Raw genomic sequence first — 11,216 nt, 5'->3', positions numbered from 1 at the left:
GTTTGAATAATATTCAGGTTCGGTTTTGACAGATACTAGCACAGCACATAAGAACGTTGCTTTAACAAAAATTAGGGATTCTCAAGTAAAATATGCCTTGATTATGGGGATGATCTTCACAGCTTACTGCTTATTCTTCGCTGCTTATTTTTTGACCCACAGTAAAGTGCTTACCTTGCATGAATATCGAAGTTCTGACCAATCAGAAGACTAGGGATCTACATGTAGCAGACTTAGTGCTGTCTGCCAGATAGTAGCAGTCTTGTCGGCCGCGTATGGAGTTGTCAACCCCATAAAACATGACCTTGCAGGAATAGAGATTAACAATCTGTCTTGGTAATTAGAAGTCGATTAGAAATAGTATTTCATCTCGACTTGAAGGATTGAGGAATATAAAATATCTATCGTGACCTATTCTCTCCTTTCCTCATCTTTTATTCTCATATTTTTACCATCTTCACTTTGGACCTCAGATTATTCTATTATTAATAGGGACATTCAAATCGCACCATGTCTTCTAATATTGTTCTCATCACAGGCGCCAATCGTGGGATTGGAAAAGGGGTGCTGGAGCTGTACTTGAAGAAGCCGAACCACACCGTGATCGCCGCAAACCGCGACCCCAACCATCCAACCTCGATTTCCTTGACAGATCTCCCGAAAGCAGAAGGAACCACCTTAGAGGTGGTCAAATTCGATGCTTTGTCTCCTACAGACGCCGGTGCAGCGGTCAAGGAATTAGCTACTAGGGGAATTACTCATATTGACATTCTGATCGCCAACGCCGGAATCGCCCTTTCTTGGCCAAAGGTAGCTGAGGTGAAGGTGGAACATATTCAAAAGCACATTGATGTCAATATTTTCGGGTTTGTTCATCTTTATCAGGCTTTACGGTCTGTCCTTGAGGAGGCGGCTGCGCCCAAATGGGTAACTATTGGCTCTGGTTCTGCTTTTTTGACGGTGGGTCCAATTCGTATACTTTGTAAAATACATCAAGTACTAATATATATTGTCTACAGTGAGTTTTGATTATCGGTACCAAGCTTCTGGCTCTCATCGCAACCACTAAAGCCAAGGCCTGGTCGGAAGTGAACTATACTAACCATCCATACTAGGAACTTTATTCCCATGCAGAATGCAGCATATGCACCCACAAAGGTCGTTCAGCATTGGTATACCAAGGCAATCTCCGTTGAAGATTCTTGGTTGAACGCATTCTCTATTGATCCAGGGTACGTTTACGTTTTTCATATACTAGCCTAAAGAATCTCTGCGTGCAAGGCTGACCTTCGAACCGGCAAACAGCTGGGTTCAGACTGCTATTGGAAATCGAGGCGCCAAAGCTTTTGGGCTTGAGGAAGCTGTCATTACCGTGGAAGACAGTGCTGCTGGGATGGTTAAACTCATCGATGCATCTACCCTGGAAACCCACAGTGGAAAGCTGTACAAGTTTGATGGCAATGGTGTCGTGGAGGAACCTTGGTAAAACAAACGAGCAGTAACGTCGATTGTTTTCAATCTGTTTTCAACCCTAGCTTCAATAGACAATGATATTCCTAGAGACGCCCTTGAAACTAAGATTCAACTATCATTTACGGACAAGTGTGTTTAATAGTGCTGTAATGCCTAATAAAACAGCTCCAATTAACATATAATGATACACAAGAAGGTAATGATATAACTATAAAGGCAACTTTCCGACGGTAAGTACTAAACAGCTATGTTCATGCCGAAAATTTGAGAAAGATTGGTGCTCCATGAGGTACTAGTACCAGATTAAGACTGTCTATCCACTGACGGCATCACTTTGCCGGTATATGGACACTTGTGTGCTATAGCATTGATGTCCGCTCCTTCTTGGAGCAGAATCAAAACTCCATCTTCAAAGGCCCTAGTCACAGATATATGCAGTGGAGTCCAGCCCTTATTATCAGGGGCATCAATATCTAAGCTGCGCTCGTACTTGGCGTGATGTTCGAGCAATATGTGGAGTATGTCGGTTCGCTGATATAAAACAGCCCAGTGCAGTGCACTGCGACCGTCACAATCAGACAGACCAATGATAGCGCCATGAGAGAGCAAAAGGCCGACCACAGATTTATGGTTCTCAATTATCGCGTGCATCAAGGGTGTCCGACCGTCGCTGTCATGCTTGTTTACATCGCTGTTCTTACGGAGCAAAAGCATTCGAATAATATTTTCGTGGCCCTTCTGAGCGGCGATGTGAAGTGTGCTGATCCATCCTTTGTCACTCCTTGCCGATGTAATGAGTCCGAACATTGCCTCGGCACTGCGAGGTTGTGTTATTTGAGAACCTGGACTGCTTTGGCGAATGTCAGAGCCAGGAATTGTATGACGGGATGGGCGGTCATCAATAGCGCTGTGAGATTGATCGAGTAACTGAAAGAGGTTCTGATCATTGGTTTCATTCAATAGCTGGCTTATTGGATCGAAATTGAAATCGAAGTTATCTATCGGCTCTGGACTATTAATGATGATAGGGATCTCATCTGAAGACAAAGCTCCAGCAAGTTCAGTTGCATTTGCGACCGAAGGCAAAGAATTGGCAGATGAAGATGAATTATTTGTAGTTGGTGTCGGTTGAGATGCTATATTGAAAGTCTCAGCTATCTCTTGAGTCGTATGCACATCAGCATCATGATTGTCTGTTATTCTCCGCTTCTTCTCTATTATCAAGCTTTCGATCAGCATGAGCCTTGATACATAGTGTCGGATACTCGTTACTTACCGCGGAACTTGCGCTGAGCTAGACGATTCTGAGTGCGACGCCGGTTGGCTTTATCGCTGGTGAACTGGACACTTGTATCCATGGACCCTCACGTCAGTGTTGATCAGCGGCAAGGATCTTGGAGCCTCACAAATTGGCTCTGACGTTGGATGCAAAGCAAAGTCCCGCTTACGATAACGTTAGCGGTCGGAGTAATTCGGAGTCAGCCATGTCATACTAGTAGACTTTGGGGGCCAATCGGGTGTTTGCAAGGGGGTGAAATGTACAAAGCGGGCAACTCGAAGATCGGCCCTATGTAATCTGGTGTAACTCCCCAGTCTCGTAAACTGACATGGGGACATATACTACATTATAGTATTCGAAATGAAACCTTTAAAAAGAATTCATATTTTTTTTGTTTTTGTTTTTATTTTTCTCCTAAGGAAAACACAACAAACAATATTGACCAAAGACATCATAGTCGCAAAATTCGAATTGGGCAGCGTTTATGAGCTCCATAGTATCGTTTATATAAACAATCGTGGTCAGATCTGTCAAAGGCTCTGAATCTTTTTTCCAGCATATGGTGGTAAGATCTAGACCAATGGTGGTTAGCACATTCTTCTCTCTTTGGACCCAAAATGAGCCAAAGTTGGGCTCTGACTCCGTAATTGATGAAATTCCGTCGTTGACTGACATGTTATAGGTTTTTAGACAGAGCGACGAGAGACACTCAGTGACTTTCTCGATACGAGGAGCCAGCACGGGGTGTCGGAAGCTTGCATTGGTCCAATTGCTCTCGAGGGTGATTTGGGAATGTCCATACACAAGTATAGGGTTTTGCACACCTAAATATGCTTTGTTGGAGAAATGATAATTTCCATCTACGACAGACAAGAGATTCTGATGAACAAGAAGCCAAAAGTCCTGGGGAAAGCCGAAAGTGACTTGCTTCAGGCCATTGGAGTTACCGAGGATGTCGACCTCCACTGGTGTCTGCGACCATGCTCCATCAGGTAATGAAACATTACACGGAAAATAACTTGCCTTACCTTGATCGACTTCAACGTCGACTTGAAGATTCACTGAAGAAGTATCGCACCCGTGGAGCTGCGCGGTATTGGTAACATCATCGCATTTGCTACATAGCTCAACCGATTGAAATGTTGGCCATTTGCAGTTACCTGACGGGCAAGGTAGATCATAACTGAAATCACTCGTTCAAAATGCATTTTGAAAATCCGATACGTAGTCAAGACTCTCATAGTCGGGTATAAAGAAGCGCGATTGCTTGATCTTAGTCGCATTTGAGGGATGTTCTGTCTCCTTGATATGGTATGTGATTATTTGTTGAACGAAAGGCCCAAATGCGAGTGCTAAAAGCGCTATTGAAGCACCAATGGTTACTAGGGAGCGAAATTTATCATGGAACATTATTTGAATAGCGCTCCATGGTCCGCGGCTGGCGCTGTCGTATATTTGGACGTGAGATAGTGGCCTCGGGAAGTTTTGAAAAGAGATCCATCTCAACTGGGATATGCACTCGCCCACAACATATAGCAACAACGATTTTGAAGCTATTGCGACTGCTGCAATGACTGCATCAAGGTAAGTCCATACGAAAGTGTTGGTTTTGGCTGTTGATTGTAGATCTGTGAATCTTTAGTATTTGATAAAGGCTTTTGTCCTAGCTAGCCTCCGAAATCACATACCTCTAGGATGAGAAAGATCGTGATAAAGCATATGAGACTGAAGCATATCGCAATCGTCTCGTAGAACCATGTGTCGAGAGCCATTGATCTCCAGCATGTCCAGTTTGAGGCTCGAATAGGGTTCGATATCGTTGTGGGCCCATACTCCTCATTGCCGAGATGCTTCTCCTTTTTAGAAAGGTCTGTCTTGGGGTGTTTCTTTGTCGTGATCGGAGAAAAAATAAACTAAAAGCAAATATAAACAGCAGTAAATCTCCCCTGGTAACTCCTATTACAATGCCAGCTTGTGCACTTGTTGACAAAATTGAATGACTTGTACTAGACACTGATGAAGCAGTAGAGCGATCACTCAAGCTCCACGTTATCGACACAGAATCGCTATAGACATAACTGGCATTCGCTTTTGGGGTTTCTGTAATCCCTGTATTACTTGAAATAGTCCCAGGTGTAGATATAGGGGTCATTGGGACTTTTGATATGCATAATGTTGTGGTTATCGTTGAGGAACCTTGTAAGTATTCAGAAGGTTCAGCATTGTAGCCTCTGGAAAGCCACTTTGATTAGCACTAGGTTTGTACATCATAAGATCAGTATAGCATACGTCGGGCAGCATAATCCCACTATCTGGGAGGAAATATCTTCTATGAGATATGTTCTGCTGGTAGCGATGAAATATTTGCTTGGACAAAGAGGACGAGTCGGAGTTGCCAGAGATGAAGTTATCGTAGGAGTGGATGCGGCAGGCATGCCGAAGGTACATTATCACTCCCGCGCAGAGATGCAGGGATGTAATTTAGGTAGAGGATGTTGCGAGTGAAACTTTATAAATGAAACGTGAAGATGGAGGCTGAAATGCTATTGTTCGCCCACTGGGTTTCAGTTAGCGCCCACGCTAAGTACACAAATATGATTTTTCATGCAGGGTCAGCGCCAGCCCAGACAGAGCAAAGCCAATAAATCATTGGATCACCTGGGGTCGTCTCTGAGATCCTCCCAGAGACTAGATTTGATGGATTTTAATTCCCATGTTGTTTCTAAATTTACCCCATTTGGTAATAGAGATGAGGAACATGACAAGGCCGACATCAGGACGTACCGAAACAACATCTAGCTGCGCCAGCCTCACTGGTTTCTTTGTGCAGATCTGCATTCAAATGTTTTAAAGACTTCTCTGAATTTTCTTACAGTTCTCAGATGAGGATTATCCGTTGTATTTCAGCATTGATTTCTCCCACCCGAAGCAATAATTACGCGCCTAGCCCCCACCACGGAAGCATATGTGTAACTATTGACCCCACTCCCAATTTGAATCCTTCAAGGTTATGAAGCCAATCTGCGTTTAGCCATAATGCCGTTGATCATGGAACAGTATAAGGTGTCAAATCTGGGTTACTCCTACTATGTGCACCTGCGGGCACCGAGAAGTAAGACGAGAGCCGCACCTATGGTCTGAGAATCATGCCGAGCCTTGGCTAGAAGTACTCATGGGAAGTTCTTACAACCGTCGGGATAAATAAATACTCGACATATCAGGAGGCTGAAAACGGCCATAGCATCAGCGCCTGTAAGCGTCTCCCAGTCAGGATAATACAACTATACTTATGCTCTGGTTACATATTACATACTCTTTCAATTACAAGCACAAGATGTCATAAGAATATCGTAGATCAGCGCTTGGATCTATATCGTATCGTACAGCCAAACTTTCCAATTGCTTCTCTGAAAGAATCCCTTCAAGAATATATCCTTAGAAGAAGTTAGCGGATCTAGTTTAAAGGGGTAACTGGTTATTTTGAGAAAATGGTAAGGGGCTGGCAGATAATTTTATATCCACAGGTAGTTATTAATATTTATAAAAAAAAATAATCCCTTTAGCTGATTAGTATCGATAGATTATATAATGTAAGGGTGTAGTCTATTTTATAGTAACTATAATATAGTATATTTATCTTCCAATAAATTAGAATAGAATAGTATATCCAAAGTATAAATTACTAAAAATTGCTTTAAGAGGTATTATTACTAGGTAATACAAATATTCAATAAAGCTTTAAACCAGTTTAATTACTAATATTATAGACTTAAGATCGTTTGGACTTTTGCTTAGAGATAAGAAGTTTTCTATGAAAGGTAAGCTTATGTAGGAGAAGTACTGCAAATATAAAGTGAAAGAGTAATCGCTGTAAGCACGATAGCCGATTGAATAGGTATAAAAGTATATTTAAGTTGTTTTTGGTTATAGAAATGAAAAGACGATATTTAAAAGGGACGTAAACTAGCATTAAGATTAAACGGAGTATATGATATAAACTATATTATATGATCCCATTTATATAGCTCGCTATACAACGCTAAAGATAATAAATTTTAATTTACAACACTAAAGTTTAGTGTTATTGGAGTTATCAGGACCAAATAGACGTGAAATATGTTGGTTTTAGTATTCTTAGTGGTTCCATGGATGCCTTCCTTATAATTCAAGAGCTGGAATTCGAATGAGTGTGCTGAGTTCTGAGGTTGAGGATACAGCTTCTGCGGATGTTGGAGAGCGAAGTTGTTTTCCTTTCTTCAGCAAAGATCGCACTAAAAAGCACGACTGCCACTCTCTGAAATGCACGCGTTCTGTTTCCGAACTTCCTTCTGAGCGAGACTGGACCTTAACACTGAGTCATGGGCTTGCGTTTATAACGGAAGATAGAGGTTGGTTAACTCTAAGAGGGAGAATGCAGAGGAAATGAAGGGGAAACGCAGGGGAAATGGCGCTAATTGAGTGGCTCTACAAGCCAGCCTTGTCCATTGCTTGACAGGTCTTAGTCTTGGGGGCCCCGACTATTTGGAGTTAACTAAGCTACAATGAGGTTGGCCCTCCGAACTTGGAACCGAAACCCTCGTATAGAACGGCTTTGGTTTGCGCTTTCTGGTTATCAGATCTCTAGCACTAGTCCTTAGCTCAACGCACACATTCTATCCTTGCTCCACTTTGCCACACAGTAGCATTTCCATCACCCGTCCATCTCTTCCTTGATACTAACTAGTTCGTGGGGTGGTTTTTGTTCCACAATCAGGCTTGGCACTCGCCTCCTAAATCAGGCATCAAGAACGAAGTTCAAAAAGATTTCTGGTGACGATCCGGGGGATCGCGAACCAATAGCAGATACACATGATCATCAGGCTACATTAATTGATTCCTTTTGAACAAATGAGGAACACTGATCGTCGATTCATGATCGATAACATCTAAGCGTAGAAATTAGGTTCTCCGATCGAAAATCATTGAAAATCATCCCGCTCGTCGAGTGGATACCCGGATACCCGGATACCCGCATTACAGCTTAACAACTGCTCGAACACGAACGCGTCCCCAGCGCCATCCACTAGCACTATTTTACCACGACCGGGGATGAACACCGACAGAAACACTTCAGAGCGGAATGGCCGAGTTAGCCGCTCATCGCTAGCATGCTTGCCTTGCCGGTCGCGTCATCTCAAATGTGACGCCAAGAAACCACGCTGTACCCGCTGTGCTGAGTTCGCTCGGGATTGTCAGTATGCACAATCGCGTCGTGGAGGGTTGGATCGAGCAGCCTTGTCAGAGAGACGTAAGCGATTGGCGGAGATTGAAGATCATGAGACTGGGCCAGGGCCAATTGGTATACCTAGTCCGCAGCAATCGGCGGGTTCTCAAAGTCAGCAGGAATTTATGACGGGAATGATTGAGATGAATCTCTCAAATAGCTATGGATTGCTGAATGGGGTGAATGTGGGGTTTGGAGATCAGGATTCTAGCGAGAGTTCTCCGAAACCAGTCCAGCTTGAATTTGGTAGTATTGAGAGTGATTCGTTGGTTAATTCATACTATCGGAACTTTCATGGATTACACCCTTTTATATTGCCTCGAAATCATTTGATTCGAGTTTATCAAGATCCAAACAAGCAGCCTTCTCTCAAACCTATCATTGCTGCTATGCGTCTGATTGGAAATGTTTATAAATCGCGAGAATTTTCAATGCCGCTGAAGGATCATGTTGAAGCCTCCTGTTCGCAACTATTAACAACGGATCCGTTCATTGTCCAATGCCGACTCTTATACTCCATGGTGCTGTTCTGGCATGAGTACAAAGATGAATCAAAATCGCAAATGGATATGGCAATTCAAACTGCTCGCGAATTGGGAATGTTTCAAAGGGAGTTTGCAATAAAACACGGCGGCCAGGATCTTGTATTGCGAGAAAATTGGAGGAGAACATGGTGGATGCTGTACACTGTGGATGCTTATTATACGGGGACTCTGGGGACGATGAACTTTGAAGTTGCTAATATTGATGCTACGGTGGAACTTCCTTGCGAAGAATCGGAATATGAGCTTGGGGTAAGCACACATGTGCTATCTCTACCGTCAACCCCCTGTATGGTTTACTGACTCCGAGTCTTTGAAGGATATTCCCGAGCCTAAAACTCTGGAGGAGTTTGATTGTCGCGAATTCTCTCCTGATGACATTGTCTTCTCATCTTTTGCATATCTTATTAGCGCTGTCCGATGCGCTGCATTTGCAATATCCATAGGCCCCAAGGTTTCGGCTAAAGAAGACTCACCGCAGGTTTTACAAACTGCCGACTCTATATTGAATGGGTGGATGCTTCTTTTGCCCAAGGAACACAAGCAAGTCATGAGCAGAACTGGAGAAATCGACGAGCTCATATTCCAGGCTCACTTGCTTATTCACGTGTAAGTTTCTTCATGTTGCTACCACGAGGATATCTGAATATTTACATTCTTTAGAGCAACGATAGGTCTACATAGACCACTCTCAGACCTTAAATTTAATACCGTGGAAAGTGCTTCCAGTTGCGCTAGGGAACCACCTCTAGACACGCCAACACCAGACCTCGTTAATGTACACACAGTTCGTGTACTACGATCTGTCGAAGCCCAAATTCGCTTCTTAGCCTTACCGTCTCGAAATTTCCATCACACCCCATTTACTACGTGTATGGTGAGTGAGGGGACATTGGCCCTGCTATCAGCCTGCAGGTTTCTGCTGAAGGGGAAAGAGTTGACTATTGCGAGGGAGCAAATTCGAATGACTATCGGGTGTCTCAAGGCGCTTGCTGAACTGTGGTCACGAACAGCAAGAAATGTGCGGGAGATTCAGAAAATTGCCCACCATGTTCTTGGGTTAGGAACAAAGACGCACGCTGGGAGTGCTCGGAATAATTCCCATGGAGGGCTGGAGCTTTCCAGTGCTGATGAATATGGATTATTTGGGTCTGAGACTGGGACTTCAAGTGAGGATCTCAATATGTTGCCCTCTTTGGATTCTATAGAGGATTTATGTGGATGGTATAATATTGGAGGCTTGGATCCTAATATTCCTTGGGAGAATTGAGTGTTAGTTTGGATTATCATAAATAATATACCCATTGGTTAAATTCAATTATCGAGAATCTATAGGTTTCATTCAAGTTCATCTAGGCAGTGTTTGTAATCGACAGCTAAACTTTATCTACCTCGCAGGATCATGATAAGGATGCATTCTTCCCATCTTGTCCCGGTTTCACGCTTCGGGCGGGTACCCGGCAACCCGGGAATCCAAACTGCAGCGACAACGCAACATCTACCATACAGTCAAACTCCGGTTACCTCTCCAGCGGACTCTTGCGGGATATGCTAAAAGATGAAAGCATACAAAATCCAGTCCAAAGTAGCAGCTCATCAAAAGATAATACTACTTTTCACCCAGTCCTCAAAACAACAATCCATCAGCCACAATGAAAGCCGTCCAAATCCTAGGCGATATCTCCTCTCCAGAAATATTTCCCAATTGGTCCATGGAGAAGCCAAAACCCAAAGGCTCGCAGATTCTTATCCACGTCCATGCAGCCGGAATAACAGGCGACGAAATCATATGGCCTGAGCCATACGCGTCTCCAACTCGTATTCCGGGACATGAGATATCCGGTGTAATTTGTGAATTTGGACCAGACTATACTGGTTCCTTAATTGTTGGACAAGAAGTCTTTGCTTTTCTTGGCGCAAATCGAGGCCAGGGTCAAGCTGAGTATGCTATCTGTTTGCCGGATGAGGTAGCGTTGAAGCCGAAGTCGATCTCCCATGCTGAGGCTGCGGCGCTTCCTATTCCCGTTTTGACGGCGAGAGAGGCTTTGACAGATCACGGAAGCGTGAAGTCTGGAATGAAGGTGCTTATTACAGGTGCATCTGGTGCTGTGGGTGTTATGGCTGTTCAACTTTTAGCGCGTATGGATGGGATGGAGGTTGTTGCTCTTGCTTCAGCAAGGAATCATGAAATGGTGAAAGATTTAGGGGCTCATGAGGTTCTTGATTATAACTTCGTCGGATGGGAAAGGGAGGTTCAAGGGGCTGATGTGGTGTTTGATACTGTGGGAGGTGATGTGCTAGCTAAGGCGTGGGAATGTGTTAAGGATGATGGTGTTATCGTTACTGTTGGTGATCCTGCGCCGGCTTGGGCATTTGGCGGAGGTCAGGCTCCTGAATCTATTGATCGTCCGAGGGTTCGTTATGAACATTTTATTGTCTCTCCTAATACTGAGTGGCTAGGGGATGGGAGCGAGATGATTGATGATGGTTCTTTGAGAAAGTTGTCTGTGCAGGCATTCCCGTTTGGGAAGGCTAAAGAGGCATGGGCGTATGCTAGGGAGAGAGGCCGGAAAGATAAGGTAGTTATTGTATTCGAGGACTAGGGAGTTTCTGGGTCGTTGAACGATCTGCACATCTGCCAGTGTTTATTATTTCAAGT

The 11,216-nt window shown here is 43.8% G+C and overlaps 5 protein-coding genes across 5 annotated transcripts; 3 read left to right on the top strand and 2 right to left on the bottom strand.

The window, feature by feature from the left end:
• Window positions 1-510: 510 nt before the first annotated feature.
• On the top strand, window positions 511-1,486 carry N7478_001937 (uncharacterized protein; the record flags this gene model as incomplete). The annotated part of the gene is made up of 4 exons (XM_056918151.1): window positions 511-960; window positions 1,044-1,081; window positions 1,116-1,232; window positions 1,306-1,486. The coding sequence occupies 4 exons, from the start codon at window positions 511-513 to the stop codon at window positions 1,484-1,486; spliced, it is 786 nt and encodes a 261-aa protein (XP_056783762.1).
• A 290-nt stretch (window positions 1,487-1,776) lies between these two features.
• Window positions 1,777-2,831, bottom strand: N7478_001936 (uncharacterized protein; the record flags this gene model as incomplete). The annotated part of the gene is made up of 2 exons (XM_056918150.1): window positions 1,777-2,687; window positions 2,750-2,831. The coding sequence occupies 2 exons, from the start codon at window positions 2,829-2,831 to the stop codon at window positions 1,777-1,779; spliced, it is 993 nt and encodes a 330-aa protein (XP_056783761.1).
• A 1,474-nt stretch (window positions 2,832-4,305) lies between these two features.
• N7478_001935 (uncharacterized protein) lies at window positions 4,306-4,537 on the bottom strand (the record flags this gene model as incomplete). The annotated part of the gene is made up of 2 exons (XM_056918149.1): window positions 4,306-4,388; window positions 4,441-4,537. The coding sequence occupies 2 exons, from the start codon at window positions 4,535-4,537 to the stop codon at window positions 4,306-4,308; spliced, it is 180 nt and encodes a 59-aa protein (XP_056783760.1).
• A 3,303-nt stretch (window positions 4,538-7,840) lies between these two features.
• On the top strand, window positions 7,841-9,827 carry N7478_001934 (uncharacterized protein; the record flags this gene model as incomplete). The annotated part of the gene is made up of 3 exons (XM_056918148.1): window positions 7,841-8,809; window positions 8,877-9,166; window positions 9,221-9,827. 3 exons carry the CDS (start codon window positions 7,841-7,843, stop codon window positions 9,825-9,827), a joined length of 1,866 nt encoding a protein of 621 aa, XP_056783759.1.
• A 382-nt stretch (window positions 9,828-10,209) lies between these two features.
• On the top strand, window positions 10,210-11,160 carry N7478_001933 (NADP-dependent oxidoreductase; the record flags this gene model as incomplete). Its single annotated transcript, XM_056918147.1, has 1 exon — window positions 10,210-11,160. One exon carries the CDS (start codon window positions 10,210-10,212, stop codon window positions 11,158-11,160), a length of 951 nt encoding a protein of 316 aa, XP_056783758.1.
• Window positions 11,161-11,216: the final 56 nt, after the last annotated feature.

Source organism: Penicillium angulare, assembly GCF_028827245.1.
Source record: "Penicillium angulare strain IBT 27051 chromosome Unknown utg000002l_segment0_segment0, whole genome shotgun sequence".
NCBI lineage: Eukaryota > Fungi > Ascomycota > Eurotiomycetes > Eurotiales > Aspergillaceae > Penicillium > Penicillium angulare.
The sequence above is the reverse complement of the archived record's forward strand: the minus strand, read 5'-3'. Positions and strand labels throughout refer to the sequence as shown.